This window comes from Heloderma suspectum, chromosome 2 (assembly GCF_057233095.1).
Source record: "Heloderma suspectum isolate Gila_16-S chromosome 2, 16-S_ref, whole genome shotgun sequence".
In the NCBI taxonomy this organism is placed as follows: Eukaryota; Metazoa; Chordata; class Lepidosauria; order Squamata; family Helodermatidae; genus Heloderma; species Heloderma suspectum.
The window spans coordinates 254,300,763-254,325,730 of NC_139459.1; the positions used below are offsets into that span (position 1 = coordinate 254,300,763).

A 24,968-nucleotide genomic window follows, 5' to 3' on the forward strand; every position below is an offset into this window, starting at 1 on the left:
TCTTTATATCATCCACCAAGGCGACTAAGGCCATTTCTGTTCCATGCCTAGGCCTGAAGCCCAACTGAAATGGATCTAGATAATCACATGAGAAAGACACATACAGGATTTTGAAGTTATATCTACCCACCCTTAGCACTGAATGGCACAACATAACACCACATTGTGTGAGAAGACAGGTGTAAACTAAAACACACAAGCATGCTTGAATTCACACATTTATTTTGTTGAAGTGTTGATGTGTTCATTCATTGTACAGTGATTAAAATAAGTATTTTTCACATACGAAGGTGCAAAAGGGCGGGGGGGGGGGAGAATGCTGCCTTCATCCAGTGAAGGGAGAATGGGAAAGGAAGACTTTACTCCCCAACTGACTTTTTGACCCTACCAATATTTATTAGTGCTGGTTGCGAAGTGACAGGACAACGTATCACAGATCTTGTCAGCGCTATTTATCTGGCTGAGTGAAGTCCCCTAAAGACTTGAATGAGACTATGATTCACTACCAGATCTTTTGCTAGAGATCCCCCATTCAACTGTCCCTTTTTCCACCCCAAGACTTGCTATACAACTAAATCCTGTTTACATAAAGCAGCTGTGGAACATAATGGAAAAGCCTACATGCCCTTGGAATATCCTAAGTGTAACAAGCCGAGAACAAATCACCAATGAATAGTAGCTACACAAATCCAAGTAGGACTGAGTCATATTTATGTCACCCATCCAGACCTCTTCACGACTAGTACTCCTAATCATTGGGCCCTAGCCACTATGTATTTAAAGAAAGAAAAGTAAATTCTGCCTCAACAATCATATTGACAGGACATTATTCACCTGGAAAAAACAGGCAAAGCAGACTGTAAATTAGCAGAACTTGGTGTAATGTTTTCAGGGTTATAAAGTGAACCACAGAGACTGAAGAGAAGACAAGAAAAACAGAAACATTATTATGATAGAGGCACAAAGCCATTATCTCCTTTGCAGGTGGGTGATTCGGTTAACATTCATCAAAATGGAATGTGGAAACCAGCAAGAGTGTACAACACATGACCCCAAGATTGTATTTGGTTCATGCTGATGATGCAACTGTCTACAGGAGGAACAAAAGAAATCTGCAAATAACTCCAAGTTGTGAGCTGATGATGGATGAGACAACTGAGACTGCAGCTGCACTTCCATCAGATGCACCTCCATCAGAGGTAGACCAATCAGAGCTTCAGGACTACAGAAGTGGAACAGTTGTAGTACCTGTGACTACATCAAGAAGCAGGATGATCAGAAAACCAATTAGATATAGAGAGTAGAGGGTGGTGGTGGTTGTTTTAAGGAGGAGATGTGAGTAGGAACTAAAGTGATTTAGAATTGGTTGTATGGGGGGAATCAGCATGGAAAGGTTGCTAAGGAAAAGTTGCTAAGAGGTATCTGACTGCTTTCAGTTATGTATATGGTTTGGTAGCAGCTCACTGCTAAATAAAGTTTGTTCCTGATAAGTCCGTCTCTGTGGTTCACTTTATAATCTTGAAAACATTGTACTTGGTGTTCTCCCTGCTACATGCCAGCCTATTTCCAACTCTTTCATCACTTTAGTTGACTGACTCAGCAGCGTCTCATCTCCAACAATGGCCACTATCCAGTGGCCACTATCCAGGCCACTATTCAGAGGCCCTGGCCCCAAACAGATTTCCCACAGTCCCAGAACTATTCCCCACAGCCCTAAGTGTCCATTGGTGCTAATGGATTTTTTCCCCCTCTGCTTCATTGAGAAATAACATTTCAAAGGTAACTGCAGCAGGTGAGAAAAGGATTAATCCCCTCCCCATATGCTGCAATGCCCCCAACCCCACCCCACTGCATGACAATTAAGCTTAGGGAAAAAAATATTTCTGTTGTTTTTTTCCGCAAGTTTAGCTACCATGCAAGGGTGGGGTGGTGATTTCTGAGGGGATCACAGTTGGGGAAGGAAGGGTTAGCCCTCCCCTCCCTGTGCCCTCTGCCCCCCCAATCCCCCATTCACATGACAAGCTTAGAAAAAGACCTTCCATTTATGCCAATGGAAAGAGTGCCCCCCAAATCCTTTAAGTGCATAGCATCTATTATGCCATTTCCCATCTATCTTCCCAATCTATAAGCTTTGAGAACTGCTGTTCTCAGAACAGGCTTCACGACTAACAAAGGAAGAGAACATGTACAAAGAGAACAAAGGAAGAGAACCCCTCTGGTCCTCCCTTCAGTGACACAATTTCTCATTGCTGGACAATGTAACGTTGTACAAGTTTAATACTTTAGTGAATAGGAACTCCAATTACAGAGCAAGCCTATTGTGGGTGGAGCCTTCTGTGTTCCACTGGTAGAGCAGCACAGACGCCACTGCCTATGGCCCCCTCATCCGCCTGGATACCAGGTGTAAGATTGCCCTCTTAATGGAGTAGACCTTCAGAACCAGTCCTTAACCTCCCAAGGGGACTTCTCCAGAAGCTACCTATCTAGTACTCTTCCCTGAACTACTTATTCTAGGGAACTGCAGTTATCCTTAGTTTCAATTACCAAAGCTGAAAAATGAAAATATATTTGTTATTAATGTACACAGGCCTCATCTGGAGTACTGTGTCCAGTTCTGGGCACCACACTTTAAGAAGGATGCAGACAAGCTGGAGAGGGTTCAAAGGAGGGCAACAAAGATGATCAGGGGACTGGAAACAAAGCCCTATGAAGAGAGACTGAAAGAACTGGGCATGTTTAGCCTTGAGAAGAGAAGACTGAGGGGAGATATGATAGCACTCTTCAAGTACTTGAAAGGTTGTCACAGAGAAGAAGGCCAGGATCTCTTCTTGATCATCCCAGAGTGCAGGACACGGAATAATGGGCTCAAGTTACAGGAAGCCAGATTCCGGCTGAACATCAGGAAAAACTTCCTGAGTGTCAGAGCAATACGGCAATGGAACCAATTACCTGGGGAGGTGGTGGGCTCTCCCACACTGGAGGCCTTTAAGACGAGGCTGGACAGCCATTTGTCAGGGATGCTCTGACTTGGATTCCTGCATTGAGCAGGGGGTTGGACTCGATGGCCTTGTAGGCCCCTTCCAACCCTACTATTCTATGATTCTATGATTCTATTCTATGGATTTAAAAAACAGAATATAAAATGCAAATATTACACAAAGCATTAGACACTCACAAAACATGTTACAAATTATATAATTATATAAACCACAAAGAAATAATAGGAAATATTGGCGGATATTTTAATACCTCATGGTATAATACAATTTAGCCATTGCCTATATGCCCATAGAGGCACACTGGCAAAGATGTTTTTTAAAATGTGTTCAGATTTAAGATAACAATTACGTTAATAATAGCTTACCTTTACTTAAGAGATAATCACATGTGAAGGGGAGGAGGCCTGCCAAAAAACAGTTCTAGAGGAAAGGATCTATGATGCAAGTATTGATGTAGAATTAAACCAAGAGTAGTCAAGAGACCAGTCAGAAGTATCGCAGTCTGAAATATGCTTGCTTAGACTGAAGCAGCCCTGCAACTAAGTACTTCCAAACTGTATTCAGGGGGACCCCAGGCACATTAAAGGTTCACTAAGGGTTCTTCAGTGGGAAGACGTAAAAAGAACCTTGCTTCATCAGACCCAAGACCTATCCAGTCCAGCCTCCTGCTTCCCACAGCAGCCAACCAGATTTGGGAAGCCTAAAAGCAGGACATGAAGTTGACAGTTTCCCTGAATTATAGCTTGCCTGCCACTACAGATCTAACCCTACTGTGAGCAGCTACAGAGTACTGGGCATGCTTTAGGCATACTCTGTTGAATCAGGGTAACAATGAGATCCAGCAAACCAGGCCAGAGCTCTCTCTGAACCGAGAGCTTGCTCTAAACCACCCTGCAGAATACAGAGAATTCTACTCTGTAGAGGAAAAACAGGTATGGAGTTCTTTGGTAGACCTATGTGAGACGAGTGCCCTGGAGGCAGAAAGTTTGAAAGCCACTGAAATACACACAAGCCACTCCACATTCCACACCTGGGGCCTTGCTCCAGGTCTTGTTGCCAAATGAAGTATAGCAAGCGCCCACAAGAAGAACGGCCTTTTCAGTAGTGGGTCCAACTCTGAGAATACCCACCCCAGAGGGGTGCACCAGGCCCCTATATCCCTTTAGGCTCCAGACCAAGCCGTGGCTCTTTATGAAGGCTCTGATTACTTCTGCATTTGGCTTCTGGCTGTGTTGCTATTTGATAGTTTTATCCTACTGCTATGTAGAGTTTGCTGTTGTATATATAGGGATGGTCACTGTCTTTTTTTCTTTTTTTTTGCTACCTTCGCAGTTTGCTACTGCATTTTTGTGTTTTATTACCTGCATTTAGTTTTGTAATGTGATGTCTTTGTTTTTATTTCTGTAAACTGCTTTGGGTCCACCTCTGATGGAGAAAAGTGGGATATAAATTACTAAAGTAAAACTTAACTAAGTTAGTAGTTCGTCCCCCCCAACTACTCTGCCTGCTCACACCTACCAATGTCAGTCATTTATGGCCTAAACCATTTTCTTAAGCATGTATTGGGCTTCCTGCTGCAATTGCATGAAACAGATTCTTACTTGCTAGGGTGACTTCTTGCAGACTGTTGCCAAGTTTCATAGAATCTATGAAAAAAAGAGTGCTTCCCACTACATTTTCTAACACTAGGAATGATATTCAAAGCATTTTATTTATACCAAAAGTAATCTGATCCAAATGTGGATTCAATAAAAGCTTCATGTGCTTCGAAAAAGTTGTTCCATCAGAAACATCTTCAGTAGAAGAAGTGAACAGAGGATAAAGACAGGCAATGCTTTTTTATAACTGGACCACATCAGTGGTCAAGTGATAGTCTAAAGGGAGGGAGGGAGGGAGGGACAGAGAGAGATCTCCAGACAACTATTGAAGGAAGAACCATTTTCTCAAGCTAGCAGCTATAGCCTTGCATCATCTCTGTCCCTCTCTCATCACCTATCCATCTCCTTCGGAACAGCTAGCCAGAGTGGCTCGTCTCCTAGTAACATCAGTGTAACAAAGCCATCAACCAAGAACATCTTGCTGCGTTTTTGGTTTTATTTCAACCCATTCACCCCTGCCATTCAGGTCTGCACTTACTACAAAACAAAGGTTACTTGGGGAAGGGTGTTTTTGTTTTGTTTTTTAGCTTTATCCCGTAAATTTCAAGGCCTATAAATGGAGGAAAAAGCACAATGTTCTACCCCAAAACAGAGTTAATATATTTGCCCCTAGTTTCACCAGTCAGAAAGGTGCTCAAATACTTCTTGGGGTTGGGGTGAAGATGGGTACATTTAGTAAAGATGTGATTTTTCAGAACAAAAAGAAGCATGCTATTTAAAGTAGCTGAAATATGATCACAATTAGATCTTATCTGACTAAACAGAATCAAATCTGAGGGTTTCATAAGGAAATTATTACATATAGGATGTTCTTCCAAGTCAAGACCTGAATTTCAAAAATCCTATGTATGATTACTTCAAGAGGAAATCTCACCAAGTTCAGTGGGACTAAATCTCAGTAGCACCATTCATAAAGCCAACTTTTACTCTTATTCCAAGAGGGATAAGACACACATTTTCTATAACAGAGTAAAAGGCTGCAATCCTAAACATATTTCTTAGGGAGTAAGCCTCATTGAACACAGTGGGATTTACTTCTGAGTAAACATGTCTAGATGAAGTTGCGCATACTCCGGGAGAGAGCGGAGGACAGGAAGGCCTGGCGTGGTATGGTCCATGGGGTCACGAAGAGTCAGACACGACTTAACGACTGAACAACAACAAACATATCTAGAATTGCACTGTTGGCTTTTACTTTTACATTTGAGAATGGTGTTGCCCATGTAAATTTTTCACTGATTGCAGAGTGAGTTGTGCACAGGGAATTAATCAGGATTGGAACTCTGGAGCAAAGCAAATTGTTTCACCCTTTACTGGTACAATACAATGCATCAGAAGGGAGAGCAATGCAGCTTCCCAAAGCACTATTTGAGAATTTAAACTAAATATCTGGAAGCAGCATAAACAAGATTTGAATTTATTTTGTGCTGCGTTGAAATGTGCACAAAGGCTCTGCGGAGAAGGCATATGGAACAAAAAGAGCATTTCTGCATGTGATGAGGGACACCACCATCTCCCAGTATGTAAGAAGAACGTAAGATCAGAAAAAACATACTGATAGCACAATCCTAGGGAAGTCTAGCCAGAAATAAGTCCTAGTGAGTTAAATGGAACTTACTCCCAGATAAGTGCATACAGGATTGCATCTGAAATTATCCCATAATTTAACTGCCAGACAATCTCTGGGAATTATCATAATTTTATTCAAATTCTAATTTTAAGGAACATATTGAAAGCACATACGGATATTACATTAAGTCCTACTGATTTTAAAAATCAGATTCTTTTAAAGGAAAGGGGAATGGCAAATAATTGATTGCCTCCAATTGATCTGCCTCTCTTTTTGTAATCAATAGCACGAGACACAATTTTGTAGGTGCTGGGAAATTGACAGAGCAACAATCTGGAACACCCAACACGAAGGTTGGCAAGAACAATGGAAAGAAATGGGAGAGTTACTTGGGAGATTTTTCTCATCCCTGCTTAATTACTGTTTTGTGAAGACCTGAAACTTTCCAGGCAGAATTTCCTGTGCTCAGCTCAGTGATGGAAATTCTCATGACGTCTTCTCTCTCTTGTTTTCCTTTGCCCAGTAAGCTCAGAGTGAAGCTCATTCCCTCCCACTTCACCAAAACTTGATACTTAATATCTAAGGCTAGGGTGGTCAGATACAAGACAGGACACGGCTTTACTACAGGACACAGCTTTACTAGTTTACTAGTTTTGGAGAAGAGGGAATTCCAGCAGGTGTAGCTTGCATGGCAATTCCCTCTTCTATACAACTGCTGAAAGGTGGAAGAATCCTGTCCTCTTTTTCATCTGGCCTCAAGCTGGGTTTGGGGGGAAAAAACAGTACAAAGCAATCAAAACCAAAATTCTTAAACACACACACACACACACCCTTATCCTTGTACTGTGGGATGAATAAAGTGAACACGTCACATCTGAGTTCGCCTTAACATATATTCCATTACTTATAGACACCTATGGATGAGGCTAGGCATTCTTCCATTTTATGTATGAATACATTAGGAAAAATTGGGTTAGTGTCAAGCTTGTTGTTTCATAGGACAATAAAACTAATTCAACGCATGCAGTGAAATAGCCGTTTCTTAGCAAAAATGGAGTCTGAGAGGAAAGTTGAATTAGACTTGGGTTTTGAATTTTGGCAATGTTATCAACTTTAATTACTTTCCTTCCAGATTACACACACAGAACACACTTCAGGCTTATAGGGGCAGCACCAACTCCAAGAGTTATTACTCAGACTCATCTTGGCCAAAGTGAACTTGGAATGAAAAACTGTGTGGTTAGCGATGAAGTGTGATAGATGACAGACAGAGGATTCTGTTTTAAATAGTTTCTCTCATATATTTGGAAGGAATCTGTACAGAACAGCAATCATTCTGTCAAAAACACAAGCACAGAGCAAAAATCCAGCAAGACATACATACATACAGTGGACAGATGTATACAGTACACATGCATATACTGACACCAAAAGCACACCAAAATGCAAAATGTAAGCATGCTGTATGGCCCTTTAAATTATAGCAAGAGGAGGAAGGAGTTGGTCAGCGGGACTGCCTTTGTTTGGATAATTCTTGGTCCCTTACACTACACACACGCACATGCTACTGATTTGATTGATTTAATGGAGTTCAATCAGTCAATCACGTTATGGAGCTGACCATATTTAAAAATATCTCTAAGCCAAAATATCCCAACATGGCTCCCACCCAGCTCCTCACTCCCGGCTCCCTTCAAAAAAAAGTTAATAATTTCTTTAAAAAACGTTAGGATGCCAGGTTCTCCTTCCTGTTCCTGAACTTGCTGTTTATTAGCTGTTCCACAGGCAAGAAAAGAAAGCAAGGCAAAGGGGTAGAGGGTAGAGACAGAGCGAGGCTAGGAGAGGGAAGAAACAGTGAGATAAAGAGATGACGGAGAGAAATAGTGAGGCTGGAGATGGGAGTGGAGAGAAGCAGGAAGATAAAGAGGTGAACAGGAGAGAAAGAGCAAGGCTAGGGGTAGGAAGCGCGAGAAGGCAAGTGTCAGGAGAAGGAGAGAAATGGCAAGGAAAGGGGATGGGCAGAGAGAAATAGTAAGGCTAGAGGCTGGGAGTGGAGAGAGAGGGCATGCACAAAGGGGAAAGGTCTGTGTGGACAGAAAAACATTGGACGGGCCAGGAAGCAACTCTTTCGATTTCCTCCTCCCTCCCAGCCTCTGGCCTCGGTATTTTTCTCCCCACCACCTCTTGACTAGCCAGGCCCCCACAGCAGCCATTATGTGACTACCCACATCCTCCAAAGGAGCCATTTTGTGGTGGTGCCCACTGCAGTTTCTCAAATTCCCAAATGTGTCCACAGATCCAAAAAGGTTAGGGACCCCTGCTCTAAGCACTACACTACACATACACTGCAGTTTTTGCTGGAGGAGTTGCAGGCCTACTTTGAAGGAACTATTTGAACTGCTTAGCTTGGGTAAGCTAAATATTTGGATATTAAAAGCGGCATGATAACTTGTGTGTGTTTGTTTAGTGGGCATATCTTGTCAAGTGGTTGTTGTTGTTGTAGAGCTTCCTCTTTCACCTTATATCTTCTTGGGCCTTCAGGATGACTGTGAACTAGAACTGATCTCCTTTCCCCCACTTTCAGATTCATCCCATTTGGGGAGGGGAGGGTTCACAAATCCTGAAACAGAGAAAAGGGGGCAGCACAAAGCAATCTGTACCATTTCAAGGGAGAGGGGCTTACCACGGCAATGGAAGGGAGAGCTTCTTGACTCCTTACCGTATCTCTCTCTCTCTCTCTCTCTCTTTAAACTTTAAAAGCCACCACTTCAGGAGCACAGCAGTAGGAGCATAAGGACATAAAAAGAGGCATGCTGGATAAGACCAAAGGCCTATCTATTCCAGTATTACGTTCCCACAGTGGCCATGTAGATGGCAATGGGAATCCCACAAACAGGACATGAGGACAACAGCCCTCTCATGCTCATGTCCCCCAGCAACTGGTATACATAGGCATTCTGCCTCTGATACTGGAGGTAATATATAGCCATCATAACTAGTAGTAGCCTTATTCTCCATGAATTTGCGTAATCCTCTTTTAAAGCCATCCAGGTCGGCGGCTGTCATCACTGCATATTCTGGTAAAAGATATTGCAGAGTTCTGGCCATCATCAACCTTCCTTCCCAGGGGAAAGACAAGTTTCTTATAAGAAAGTAACTCAGTGTATGAAATACAGTTCAAGGCCTGAAAACTCTCAATGCAGTAGGAACCACATGTCATTTCCATAGAAACACTATTCAAGGAAGGTCAGTAAAACGCAGATGACATGCCTCTCGATAATATTAATATTTACTCCAGGGGTCCCTAAAGTGGTGCCATAAGGCCTGCAGACACCGCCAATGGGCCCACAAATGGATCCCCAATGTGGTACCCGCAGGCACCCAAACATTTTTTTAAAGACATTTTTATTTTTTTAAATATACATACATGGATTTATATGAAATGCATACAACTTTTTAGCAATTATACATGGGTTTCAACAAGAGTGGACCAAATATCCAAATAAGTATCCATTTGAAGGTGGTGTCTATATGCCACCCGTTCAAATATTGGAAGTGTTGTAAGGTCTTCAATCCGTTGCATTATAGGAGGTGAGCGTTTATCTTTCTAATGTAATATCAGTCTTTTAGTTGTCAAAAGAATCAATTTATGCTGACCATTTGTTAATTTCCATGTAAATAATTTAAAAGCACGTGTACATCAGTGAATATTAAAGACTGTTCCAGTACAAAATTTATATGTGTAATAACCTCCTCTCAAAAAGAAGCAACTACCGGACATTGCCATAACATATGTTTAAAAGAAGCATTAGCTGTACTGCACTACCAGCAATTAGCCAAATTAAACAATCCCTTATTAAAGACATGTTGCGGTGTCCAATAGACACGAAGCAAAAGTTTTTGCCCAATAACACACAGCCTAAAATCCATAGACATGCCAAGCAGATGTCAAAGCAGTGATCTGCAGATTAGGCATTTTGTGATGGTGCCCACAGCATGGTCTCAAATTCTCAACTGTGCCCACGGGTTCAAAAAGGTTGGGGAGTCCTGGCTTATTCTATATTGCCAATGATACTACAAGGAGAGATCTGCGTTAAAGTAAAAGTATGGCAACAAGCTACTCAAACAAAAAGGGAATCAAGCAGGGATGGATGGAAGTACTTACTTTTGTTTTGAAACAAAGCCCACCACCAGCAGCACTACCCTATCAGCTAATGCACACATACCCCTGAAGTCTTAGCAGGCCACGGCAACAGCCTGCAGCAAGTATACAACAACAGGCAGCAGCATTTAAAAAAAACCTTTAGACTGTTTTGTGTTGCCCAGCATGAAGCAGCAAGCTGGGCAGCTGCAGCCACTGCCATCTTTCCCCACAATACCTCTGGGCCCCGACATAACATTGCTATGTCAGGTGCTAGGCCTAGAGCCACTCATACACAAAGGGATGCCAGCATCAGCCCTGGTGGACCTTGCCAGAGGATGTGAACCCTGACATTTGTCCAACCATGCCGGGTGCTGAGCTATATAAACAAACATACTGCACGATCGTCGGTGCCCACATGACTTAAATAATCCACAGTGGGTTGCAGCATATGCTGGCCACCATTTTGAATATCCAAGCTGCAGTGGGTTGTTCTGCAGTTGCTTGTTAACTATGGCAACAAGCCACCCTCCCCAGATTTGCACATCATGATAAACCACAGTGACAGCCTGCCATGGCTTGAATATTCACAACAGTGGCCAGCATGCACTGCAATCCACTGTGGCTTATCTAAGCCAAGGTGGGCGCCAGAGATCATGCGAACCAGCACATATTCTAGCATGAGGACTGGGAACAATGAGAACTCCAAATGCCACAAACTGCATAAACAATCCTTAATAGATGGGCAAAGCATTTAATACAGATCGAAACAGCGGTTTTCTTACTAGACACATACACACTCCGCATACACATTCCCAACAGGAATTAGCACTACTGGGACCCATCTGATATTGTAACTTCTGCAAAAATGTGTGTGTAAAAATATATGTATTACATATGAGAGACAGACTGTGCAAATACTAAGATCAGAGATCAAATGGTCCATAGGGACCTATTCATCAACTGTATGTTCACATGCAGCGGTGGCAAATTGTGGGTTAATCATGGCACTTGACCCATGATTTGCAGGGTCATATAACACCGCCATTTTTGAATATGCAATCTCTGATCAGCCCAATCTGAGGTTGCTCTGTGACTTGCAAACCCAGACACTATGGGTTAATTGTAGGTTAACTTTAGGTTGTTTAACCCATGATAAGCCCATAGTGTCCAGGTTTGGGTTGATCAGAGATTGCATATTCAAAATGGTGGCAACATGCACTGGGCACGCACCACTGTTAAGCCAAGATTAACACCACAATTTGCAACTATGATGTGCAAATAGGCCCAATCATGTGTATGTGTTAGTAGAAATACCTACGGTTCTATGGAGAGTTGAAGGTTTATGTTAATACATTATAGCTCTTTACCCAAGTTTCATGCCTGCCTATGGCACGATGGAATCAAGCAATTTGAGCTAATGTTCTATTGAAAATAGCAAAACAATCTCTCTGGATTTCCAAACCATCCTTCAGTGTAACCACTAATGCACGTTGTTCTGTTCTTTTGACAAAGCATGATCCTACAGTTCATTTCCCACACACAGGCACAGGAAATAGTTTCATAGCACAAAATGTCTGCTTGTCAGACTGAAAGTGAGGGAAAAAACACTGCAAGCTGAATACTCGACGGATTTAGATGACAAAAGGACACATGACTAATTCAATGAAATGAAATTCTACTCTTCCCCCCAAAACAAAAACAAAACCCAGCAATCAGCAGCCTAATCATTTTTAAAGAACAATACTTTACTTTATTTCTATCAAAACATACTTCTAGCTTTATTTCAAGCTCTGTCTCCTCAAAATTAGACAGCATTCAGATGTCATTTTGCCATGGAAGTATCATCATATTGTGACACACAAAGTATTTTGAGACTTAGTATGATAGGCGGGGAATGAATGGGTTTTAATTTTACAAGTCACAAGTTCAAGTGGATCTCAGCATTGGGCAATTGCAGGAGGTGGGGTGCATGCCTGTTCTACAGAAAGAAAAAATCAAGACAATATTCAGCTTTAGCTGAAATATTTTGGTTTAATATGCTTTGCATAATGGAAGGCTTTGGGGTACCAGGGCTGGGAAAGGGAGAGCCACTGCTAATCAGAATAGACCAAGGGTAGACAACCCAGTGCCTTCCAGATGTTTGGGACTACAACTCCCATAATCCCTGGCCTTTGACTATATTGGCTGGGGCTGTTGGGAGTTGCAGTCCAAACTATATGGAGGGCACCAGGTTGCCTACCCCCGGAATAAACAATAGATGGGACAATGTTCTCATTTAGTATACGTCTGTTTCATATGTTCATGTGTTGTCCAGCAAATAAGTTTATGGTAAATTTAGTGGTTTGGTTACAGAGATCCTGTAAGCACAATTCTGCCAGGGCAGATAAAAATCAATGTTGAGGTTTTTTAATTAAAAAAAAACAGATTTTTTAATAAAATATCAATAAAATACAAAGGTCCTCTCTCATCTAAAAAATAAATACAGTTACAATTAAATCTCATCTCAAACATGCTAAATCTACGTTTAAAATCACATAAAAATGAAGTTGCCTACCAGTCAAACATAAGCATTCTTTTCAGTTTTTCATCTTATTAAAATGACTCTGTCCAACCTACCAGTTGTTGCTTCCTGAAAATTCTGTGCTTTCAGTCTATTTCTCTGACTAACTCACAGGTGTAAATACACAGGATGTTTCCGGATGAAGCTTTTATCATGCAGTCACCTTGCATCATTCACAGAATTTTATTGGAGTGGGGGGTTTCCAGATGGTGTAATCCTCCTGTGCTTTCCCACCACCTCTTCGGGCTTTTTTCTTACTCCAGAAAGTCCATTAAGGGCAAAAAAGATGTAATAGCTGCACAATGCCTTTGGATTGTTAGCACTAGGACTCCTCTATTTGGAAGCATTCATGGGCTGGATAAGATTGTTTTGTGCTTTTGGGGTGGTGGAGCTGGGCCAAGCAAGGCAGAGGAATAGTTAAGGCAGAAACACAATATAGGAAAGGACAGCTGGAGGCAGCATAGAAAGGAACAGTGGAGTTGACTGGAAAGAAAAAGTGCTATTGTGTCTTTGTGCGTAATTTAGTTCTTACTATTTCTAACGCACTGCTGTTGCATCTGCAGCTTGACACATGTATGTACTATTCCCTAAATTAATTTTAAAAAACCAAGATATCTAAAAAATCTTGTAAAATGCTGTATTGTAAATTAACATGTTTTAATAAACAGGTTTGCAATGTTGTTTGAGAAATATGTGAACCACTACCAGTGCCAAACTTGATTTAAATCAATGATTTTAATCATGGTTTTCTGTTGGTGATTTAAATCATGACTCAATTATTCAAATCACCTGGAGGAGGCAGGTGTTGATTTTTGTCCGTTCCTCCTTCCCCTGCATCCTCCTGTGTCCCCTGAAAAGCTGCAGAGGGGTGTTGGGGGACCCTCCAGAACAAGGTGGGAGATGGTGAGGGAGTAATATCAAAAACTCCCCTTCCTGCCCCTTCCTCCAGAGGATGCCTCCTCTGGGTCTCAGTCCCTTCTGCAAACAGGACAAGGCCTTCTGTTTGCAAATACACTTCGGATCAAAACCAGTCAATTCCAAGAACACTTAACAAAGTACTAAAGCATACTTAGAACAGTAGCTACTACATTTAGAAGTGAGCTTGTTCGAGATATGACAACGCAAAATGAAGAATCGGGAAAATGCATTTTTCTCAGAGTAGTTTCAAAACAGACAAGGGTCTACTGAAATACTTAACTCTTCATGCATGCATGCACACATAGAGAGAGAGCCTTGAGGTATCTTGCTTTTATTTCCCACCATTTGTTTTCAGTCTTCAAATAACAGGCAGCAGTTGACAAGGAAGGAGGAACATGCATTTTTCCACAGGCTTCAAACAACAAAAAGCACTAAAGGGACTGCTGCAAAGAATTCTCCTTCTGGCAGAAATATTCTCACAGAATTCAGGAATCACCTGCTTACAACCAAATCTGGAATTATGTTCAGCATCCAGCCACATTAAAGAAAGTCAGCCACTCCATGTCTACAATAGTACAGCTCTATATTTTGCAGACATCAACGTAGTTCAGTTTTTCCATGCTCCCAGATAGTTGCTCTCTTATGTAGTAGATGAGATTTACAATAAGGGTGGGCAACGTGAGGCCCCCATTCAGGCCCCTTCAGGCTACTGCCCCCCAAGTCATGAACACCACCCAAATGCTACTTAAATTTAAGTTTTTACTTTAAAACAAGGCATGCAGGGAATGTGTGCCTTGTTTTAATGCAAAATCACTCTCCCCTGGGGGCCTTCTGGAAGCACAACAACGCATTAAAACAGGGCGCACACTCCCTGCGCACTTTGTTTTAAAGGGGAAAAGAGGCCTTTTTGCTGCTGCTGAATTTTAGCAGCAACACAGCAGCAGCAATTTTGGTGGTGGGAGGGGGAGTGCAGCCAGCAGCAAGTTCCAGAGTAGTTCATTGTCCCTTGGACCCTTTGAAGTTGCCCACCCCGATGTATAACATTGAGCTTAATTGTAAGGAAAGTATACGTTTCAGGTCCTCCACACAAAAGGCTAAATGCTTTAATATCTAATGGAAGTATGCACTAAAAACATAGAAACAATTTTAAAAGTGCAGTAGTGTACGAAGAATAATCGATAACTTGCAAGCAGGATTAATCTATTAAGATCCCCCCTCACATTTTCTCTAAATCACTTGTATGCCAGACATCAGACACAACCAGAGAGTTAATTAATCAGGGACAGCTAAATAACACTTTTATAGTAAAACCAGTTCATATATTTATCGGACACTTCACGTGGAGAAATCTTTGGCACGCCACTACATGGAGGAAGAAGCGACTGATGCAATGTATTGGTAGTAACACAGCCACCAGCTTCCTTGTAGCAATCTGCATGAGCACAGCGCACTGTGATGTGCTCATATTCCCCATATTCATGCACATCACCTCCACAAAGTAGCAACTGTACCTACGGGCATTCTGCATTGAAAGCTTCTTGCTTAGGTTCCACACAGGCCTCTCCAAGTAGAGTGATTGATTAATGTATTCAGCCCTACTTGGCATTATTAAAACTGGTTACCCAAACACACAAGCGGGAACCAGAGCCGCACCACATACCTGACACCACACACGCAGCACGGTGTTTCCCGCTGGGCATTCACACACACAATATGTTCAGGTAGGCAGTTTTAATAACATCCAAACAGGACTCTTAATTTAGGTTCAACTACACAATAGCTTCCTCCAGGGCCAGCCCAAGACATTTTGCTCCCTCGGGTGAATAACAAGACGGCATTTCAACTAGACTGGCAGTTGAATCTTAGTTATTTATTTTACTGAATTTATTAAATGCCTCATAAATTTCTCTAGGCATTTTGCAGCAGCAACAACAGCAACAATGCTACAAATAAAATCACAATAAAATCAACACTATAAAAACTAATAAATGTGCCAACACAGCATAAAACACAATATTGGGTATAGGAAGTAAAGCCCTATTGCAAGGTCTAGGATAATAAAACACAAAGACACTAAAATATTTATAAATACTTTAAATGGTTTAAAAGGCCTGGGAGAACATGAAAGTCTTAGCCTGGTGCCAAATAGATAGGCGTGTGGGCACCAGGCAAGCTTCCCTTGGGACAGTATTCCAGAGCTGAGGGACCACTACCAAACAGGTCCTGTCTCTTGTTACCACCCTCCGAGCTTCAGAATGAGGGGGCAGTTGGGCTTATTTCAACACTGGTGACTGGACAGCGTCCCCTACTGCATTTGAGCATAGCAGGCTATCTAGCGGGTGCAGGGCAGGCTGAGTGGTACACACAGCTCTATTCTCCAACACACCACCACAACACCCTGTCCTCCAACACCTATGGCCTGAGGCAGCTACCACACCCTGCCTAATAGCAGGGCTAGCTGTTAGGCTTCTTCACTCCCTGTCTCCTTATGTTCCATCAGTCTGATAACATCCTTTCTTATATGTTCCAAGACAGGGTGACAAGGACACAGAGAGTTCTCCAACTGCCTCCAGAACTATAGAACTCCCTTCTCCAGAGACTCAGAGCCTGAACACATTGAGTGCAAGACCTTTTTCTTTATAATGGCTTTATCCTGTTCTGCCACCTTCCGTCTTTCCGGGAATTTACTCTACATGTTCTCAAGTTTACCATCCATACAGCTTAATTGGGGATGGGGGGTGGAGAGAAAGATGTGTGAATGACTTGCAGTTACTACACCAATATATGCAGTGTCATGTATTAAATGCATTTGGCTTTATAAATAAACTATATCTACATACTTTATCTGTGGACGTATCTTACATGCCTGGATAAATGTATGTAAAGCTTTGCTCCCATTTGTCCCATGTTGCCCTTGCCTCCTTGTGTGTCTCTCTCTACTATCAAAAGTTTAGACTGTAAGATTCCTGTGACAGGGATCTGCATTATCTGCTTATGTTACTCTATAAAGCACACACCATGTACATTGACGATGATATGTAAAGGACCAGGTCTACCATTAGGCAGTGTGAGGCAGCCCCTTCAGGCAACAGATGCTGGGAGAGAGGGAGGAAGTGGCAGTGGGCTATTGGAGGACATAGTTGTGTGGACACCACAACCTGTTCTGTTCCCCCTAAGTTAGCCTCCTGTCTTCAAGAGGATGCTGTCCCATCCCTAGTGTTGAAATAAGATTCAATTACCAGTTCAATCAGCTTCTGTACATGAAAGGGGAGGCATCATTGTGTCCTTTGCCTCATGCAAAAAAAAGTCTTGGGCCAGCCTCAACTATATACATACAAAATGAACAAACAGAGAGAGAGAATTTTATGCTCATAGTTCTGAACAGAGTTTCTTTGGGTCAGCTTTTAGTACAGAAAAATATTTTCTGAGGTCTCCAATCTTTCTGGGATGATGGGCACATATGGAATTTTGAGAAAGTTTTGTGAGCGCCACCAAAAAATGGCTGCCATGGAAGGCATGTCAGTTCACAAAATGGCTGCTATGGTGGGTACAGCCAGTCACAAAACACCCATTTCACAGATGGCAAACTGGTGAGGCTACGACATAAGTAACCTGCCCAAGAACCTGAGTACAAAGCAGAGGTATGGTCTGATCCCCAAAATACAAAAGCACACTTTTAAATCCAGTTTTCTACTCCAACCCATTACACAGAAGGAAATTTTTTCTCTCCCCCTCCTTTTCTGCCAGCCAACTCATCCCCTCCCCTCTCTCTCTTTGCATCAGGACCCATACACACATGCCCTTTCTCACCCTAGATCACCACCCATACATACACTTTCTTTCTCACACACATGCACCCTATATCCAGACCCAGATCCACACACACATTCACCCATCATGCATGCATGTGGACACACATACACACACCAACACATACCTCCCTTCTCCAGCTCTTTCTCTCTACCACAACCCACCAGCTGGTCTCCCTGCCATATTTCCCAGTCCTCCTCTCCGCCAGTGTCCCTGGGTTGCTGGACAGCAGCAATGGCTGTGGAGTCCCATTTGTTACTTTCTTTTCAAAACATTTTCACCTAAAAGCCAGGGCATGTTGCAAAGCGAAGTACTGGGCCACCCAGCATATTCATTTTCTAAGAATGCCTTTAAGCCCAGAAGTATTCTGGATAGGTAAAGATGGTATGCTGGAGGTTGGTGCTTTGCAGCATGCCTAGTCATCAGGCAAAAAAAGTGCATTTTTAAATTCTGTGTGCACACACACATGCCCAGAGGCATTCTTAGAAAACAAATATGGTGGGTGTCCCAGCACTTCGCTTTGCAGCACACCTTGGCTGCCCAGTAAATTCATGTGAAAAGACACACACACAGAGACCCAGTTCGCACTATCAGAGCTGGGGAAATAAGCCGCTGTGGTGTATTCCCCACCCCATGCGCAACCTGGGAGAATTAGCATAATTACCATCAGCAGAAGAGCTTGTCATGTCATGTAAACCCAGCCAGGGTGGCCTGTTGCTGTGGGTATCAAGCCACCCACAACTCATGGACTGTTATTTGCATGGAACAACAAGCTGCACTGCCAAGGGTCATTATCCTAATCCCTCCAGCATGCAACCGGCACATGCAGGGTGGTTAACAAGTGACCATGATTAATTAACCACCCTCTGATTGGGCAAAACAGGCCACTGAGAGAGAGGGCAGGGTTGCATGCTTACAGCTGGGGAAATAAACCACAGTGGCTTATTTTCCCTCCTCGTACATGCTGCCTAATTAGCATAATTATCCTTGCAGGACCCGGGTTGTCATGACATCTGAACCCAGCAAGGATGGGTGGCTGGGGTGGTTTACAAACCACCCTTGCCAGGTTCAGACATCATGACAAGCCACACCTAGCGAGGATAATTATGGTAATTAGGCAGCTCGCAACTGGCACAGGCAGTGATGGAAAATAAGGCACCGTGGCTTATTTTCCCTCAGTGATCATAACATCACAAGAACATAAGAAGAGCCCTGCTGGATCAGAAAAAGGATCCACCTAGTCCAGCATTCTGTTCACAGAGTGGCCAACCAGCTGCCTGTAGGAAATCTACAAGCAGGACATGAGTGCAACCGCACCCTCCCTCCCACCTATGTTCCCCCATAACCAGTATACATAGGCATACTGCCTCTGAGGTACCATATAGCCATCAGGATTAGTAGCCACTGATAGCTTTCTCCTCCAGGAATTTATCTAACCCCCTTTTAAAGCCATCCGAATTGGTGGCCATCATTACATCTTGTGGTAGCAAATTTCATAGTTTAACTATGCGCTGTGTGAAGAAGTACTCGCTTGTATCTGTCCTGAATCTCCCACCAATCAGCTTCATGGGATGACCTCAGGTTCTAGTATTATGAGAGAGGGAACCTGGTGAGAGAGAGAGAGAGAGAGAGAGAGAGAGTTTGGTGGTTCCTGCTCCAAGGGACTTACAGTCTAAAAACAGACACAAGGGAAACAGCAGAGGATGGGGAGAGAAATAGACACAGGAGCAAACAGAGAAAGAATATGTGATTATTCCAGTTACATGCATGGTTACAGTGTGGTATTGGGACAAGAGAATAATCTACTTATTTTTGTTATTTTTCATTTGGAGTCTCTAATACATTTCAACAGGAAGAACTATTATTCTCTCTCCCCTGACATCACTAAGGACAAGGATTCCAGGGGAAAAAAAGTAAGGAAGGCGGAAGCTTTAGTCTTTCCCTTACCTCTACAGAATCTATAAATAATCAGGATTTGTAGCAAAAGATTCTAGCCTGCGAAAAAGAGAACATCATTCTCTTTCAGTCAAGGGCAGGAACAGAAGATTCATATAGCAGTTGTAGAGAGAGTGAGCTACAATTGGGATAAAATCTGAATGATGTGGTTGGGGGATAGATGGGTTGGGGACATGGATCCTTAAAAGGAATTAATTAACAACTATGTTCGTATGGATTTGTGGAGAAAAGAGCATGAGCTGAGAAATGAGTCATTGTTCAAAAGCTCAAAGTCTGGCCTTGAGACACCTTTGACAAACACAGGAGCTAGCTTGGAACGAGAAAGATGGGCACCCAAGTGCACCAATGCAAGGAGGGATCCCTGTCCCCACTGGTATTGACTGGTTTTTCTCCCTCCGCTTTCTTCCAAGTAGTGCTAAACTGTGAGTGCCAGAGCTGAAATCTACCTGGAAATCATAGTGTCTGATTTGAAAGCCTTTCCTCCTAGTAAGCAGCTACAGGGTGAGATAAAGACTAAGGAAATGTGTACGTGGAGGAAGTGGTAAAGCCCTAGACACAGAAACACACATGGCAAAAAGAGAAATCACCTGCCTGACCTCTTCAACAACCAGTCATGAGTTGTAAGTGGTGCCTAGACTTTTGCATTCCTGTGCAAAATGAATGCCTATGAAGTATTCCCCAAAGGTGATGCAAATCCTGACCATCCCAGTTCTGGCGATATGGCCTATAGCTGTAATCAGCCAAGGGGAAACAAGAGAGTCAGTACAGATGAACAACCTATGCCTGGCAAACTCTCTAGGTCAGGGGTAGGCAACCTTTTTGGTCCATGGGCACATTTGGCAATTTGAGAAACTGTCCTGGGCACCACCACAAAATGGATGCCATGGGAGGCATGGCAAAGGACAAGTACCCTGCCCAAAAGCCTGACTACAAAGGCAGAGGGAGAGTCTGAACCCCAATACAGTAAACAATTCCTTTAAAGCCACAGTTTTCAATAACAACAAAAGCAATCCCAGGTGCCAGTAAGAAAATGTATTATTTTTTCCAAAAAGTGGCAGGGCACCTGTGGGAAGCTTTTAAAATTCATACGATGAAATAGGGACGTTATTTTACCCCAAAAATGAAACAGTTTCCCTCCTTCCCTCCTCAATGGACTCTTTCCTCCATTCTCCACATTATTATTGGGTGCCACCATTGGGAACCCACCTTAGTTATCCTCAGTACTAAGGATATTGACCCAAGAACTGGTTTCATCATCTCCAGCATCATTACATCCCAGTTAGATTCCTTCTAGTATGAAAAGTGTTCTGCCCTGTCTGGAACTTTTCTAAAATAACACACCTGAATGAAAGACCAATCCACATATATAGGAGACTGGCTGCATTGTAACTCTTTAAGGGACTTTCACTCCCATTGCAGGCCTTGGTTTGGCACCTGGGAAGCTTTAAGGTTCTCACAGCTCTGCCTCTTCAGCATAATTCACAGCACAGATCTTCCTTTCCTGTTCAGTTTTTACTAAAAATTTGAATATGACTTTTTATTTCGAGGGGGGAAATCCCACAATCAAAACATCAAAGTCAGTAAAAGGGGGAAAGATTCTATCAAACAACAATCAGGCCTATGTTCTAATGCAAGCTTTCTATAAAAATCTCTACCAGTTTCACTAAAATTAAAGACAAGTAATTGATAAAAAGCAGAGCTCTCACATGGCTGTGCGTGCGCATATACTCATATTCACTCATTAGGTAGATAAGAAAAAATCCACCAAAAAAATGCTATTTTAGCCCTCCATCAATAGTTGGGATCAACTGTACACCCACAGTGATATGTATTTATATAGCCTCGGGTGTAAATTCTACCCTATTGTAATGACTGGGAAAACTGAAAAACCATGCACATAAGGTGCTAGAGGTCAAGTAAGCCCAGAAAGTCCTGTTTAATTTGTAGCTACTCTGCACATCTACAGATACTTAGTCCTTAGGCTCATCTTTCAATTTCATGTGACAAACAAACTCACAGACTGAAACAATAATCTTGTCTATTTTCAAAATAATCAAATTACTCACTTTTCTTAATATCATTTCAAGTGGAACAGGTTTACAAAACGCCTTTACAAGCCTTAATTTTTCAAAACGTTTCTTCATTCGAACCTTCCTTGTGGCCCAGCAAAACCGTTTCTTTTTTTCATCATAGCATTTTGTGGAGATCATATTGAGCATTACTTAGTAATTCTGTATTTTGGAGCCCCAATTTGGACCGCAACTGCAGGACTCTTCCACAATTCTTCATGAGAACATTACAGTGCATGAACAATTAGTGCCATTCCGTGGAACATAGCCAATACCACAGCATATACCAAGCAAACCCACAAAGTATGAGACACAATCCTGGCTGTGATGCAATTCCATATCATTATATTGTTAAAATGCTGACATATAAGGGGAAGGAAGAAGGTGCCCCAGTAGCTCAAATCCTGGACAAACCGGTGGCAAAAAAACATTTGCAGGGTTCCAGACAAACCACAAGAACTGAAAACTTCTTCACCAGTGTGCCACTAGAGGTGAACAGATTTTGTTAAATCCATTCTGTCTGTGTTTCATGAATTGTCAGGCGTCTTGCGTTCTATCATCTGCCCACTGAGGAAATTGGAGGGAGGGACCAGAATCTTGTTGTATTTGCGCCAATGCACAAATGTGCATTAGTTAATGCGCATTAGTGCAAATCCCTCCAAAAGTGACAAACAGGTCCACATTTCTTAGGACAACAAAGTCTATGCCAAGGTTGCAGCAGAGGGTGCACTTGCAGCAAAGTTGCCTGCTTGGCATTCAGTGCAACAGCTATTTCACAGACAAATGTCAGGTCCAAAAAGGAATTTGCCTACTTTTGAGGAGAATGTCTAGGCACAGCAGACCATGAATCTTACGTCCTCCTTACTGGCATATAACCAGGCTTTTTTTGCTGGCCCATCAATCCAGAGTCAAGCTGCAGGTCAGGCAGCTAGGGACCACAGGAGGGCAATCCAAGCACCAGCCACTGAAACATCATGGTAATTTTCTAACTACAGCCTTTCTGCCTGTCAGTCATCCAGACTCAGTGACACTGGGCAAGTGATGGGTGGATCCACTCCCATCACTCTGCATTGCACTGTCTGCCTCATTCCGTGGCCATACTAGGGCATGAACAAGAAACACTAGGCTCCCCCCCCCCCTCAGCACACACACTCCATAAGCACAAGATATGCATGTAAATAAAAAAATAAGAAAGAAAGAAGTTACAAGCTACACAAAAACAAGAAGGTAGCTTTATTTCCTGCCCAGCTCACTTTATTTGGCTTCTTGCCCTGTGTTTAGTTTTTGTTCATATCCTAGTATAATTCTGAAAGCTCTTCAAAAAGCCCCAAGGATCAGCAAACACATAATCAAGCATCTGTAGGAACTAGGAAGTCTGCTCAGCATGTGGAAGTACCCTACCTGCGGGGGGAAATGGGGCAGTCCTGTTTTGTAAAATAGCTAGGCTTAGAGCAGAAGAAACACCAGCTCCCTGCAAACTGTGATTTGCAAATTGGGAATCAACCTGCTTTTGTGGTCCAAATTCCCCTTCTCTTTTCCTTGTTGGCTTTCAACATGGTTTAGTGGTGTTGCACCTTCACTAACGTTAACCATGGTCAATACTAATCAAAGCCTTTTGACCAGAATTTGCAACTCTTCGTAAGCATCTGTGGACATGTAATTCTAAAATGGTGCCCGCTGCTAGACATGTGAGCACCATTTAAAAACTAAGGGCTTTTCTTCAGCACTTTTTTATTTTTATGTGTATTTGTATAGGTTTTAATTGATTAGATCTGCACAATTCAACAAATAGGATTTCTTTTATCTACTAAGAGGCCCAGTTAAAATACTTTCTGTCCCTAGACTGAGTATTATTTTGATTTATCACCAGTCTTATAAAGTAGAGGGTCTTCTTGCAATCCAAAAAACCCATGTAAAATATGTGCTAGATATTAGCAGCACAAGCACTAAATTTCACTGGCAGTTTCCCCTTCAGGTATGCTTCATACAAGGTCCATGGGAATTTAAAGTTCTCAGAGTTTAGTTCTCAGCTGACCAAGACCGCCCCAGGATTGTATTTTCAAGTCAAACGCTTTTGTACATCCACCCATACAATTATCTCAAATACAGGTACTAATAAAAACAGATAGCAACCGAAATCTCACCTTCACAGAACATGATATGCCAAAGTCTCCTCAGCTACACAGCCTAATTCCTATAAAATCACCCCTTCTGCAAAACGCTATAATTATGATAGACACTCTGGCCTGCTCAGCAAAACAGCAGACAATGTTAATCCCCAGAAAACAAAAGGAGCTGTAGACAACTATGGTTTCTTTAAAATTAGGGTTCTTCCTATATGCCCATTCAAGGTCTTTAATGAGGACTTTAAGCTCTCAATGCTTATTTACACCTCATGGCTTTAATCTAGGAATGAATTCTAGAATTATATAGCTAAAGAGATTTGGAGCAATGGCAGAGAATACACAGAATTATCCACACACAAATTCCTTTCCAGCAGCAGTAATTCTTTGCTACCCTTACATGAAAACATATTTAACTGATTTTTAAAAGGCAGGGGAGGGTACTGACTGGGTCATTAAATTATTTTTAGGAGGCTAATCTGAAGCACAGAACACAGAACAGTTAAAAAGCCATTATATTGTTGCAGATACTGTACAACAGACATCGTATCGTTATTCCTTCACTGACTGGGGTGCCATGCAATTCATGAGTCCTTGCTTGCTGTTACAAGATTTTAATTTTTTAAACTACTCTGTTCTAGAAACGATGTAAAACCTGTCCCATGTATAGAAGCTGGAGGGAAAGAAACTGGTATAGAGATTGCTTCTGAAAATAGATGTACTGTATGATTAGTTTGTTATCAAAACCAATTAGTTGATGGCTATCCCAGCAGGGAAGCTAATTTGTTCCTTAAATGTTGCTCTACATTAAGGTCTGCAAATAAAGTAAACGATATTAGATTACCAGGAAGCCAGAAATAACAAAGCCCACAAAATTGATCGTAACAACAGAGATGCTTCATGCCAATATTGAAATAAAGAAAACCATGAGCTTTGTGGGGGGGTTGTTTTTGTTTTTTTAAAGAGACAGCACAGATACTCAGGTTGTTGTTGTTGTTCAGTCATTCAGTCATGTCCGACTTTTCGTGACCCCATGGACCATAGCACACCAGGCCTTCCTGTCCTGCACTCTCTCCCGGAGCGTGCTCAAGTCCATATTCATTGCATCAGTGATGCTATCTAGCCATCTCATCCTCTGCCGTCCCCTTCTCCTTTTGCCTT

The 24,968-nt window shown here is 42.3% G+C and overlaps 1 protein-coding gene across 5 annotated transcripts in view; it reads right to left on the bottom strand.

Moving 5' to 3' along the window:
* The window catches only part of ARHGAP26 (Rho GTPase activating protein 26), a 363,812-nt gene that overhangs the window by 298,449 nt on the left and 40,395 nt on the right, over positions 1-24,968 (bottom strand). The window contains exon 1 of one of the 5 annotated variants that reach the window (XM_084838783.1): positions 19,135-24,954. The exons of the other annotated variants lie outside the window; for them this stretch is intronic. Coding sequence (XP_084694909.1) covers positions 19,135-19,156 — 22 coding nt within the window. The 5' untranslated portion in view covers positions 19,157-24,954. Of the gene's footprint in view, positions 1-19,134; positions 24,955-24,968 lie in introns of those variants that run through there. 5 annotated transcript variants of the gene reach the window in all.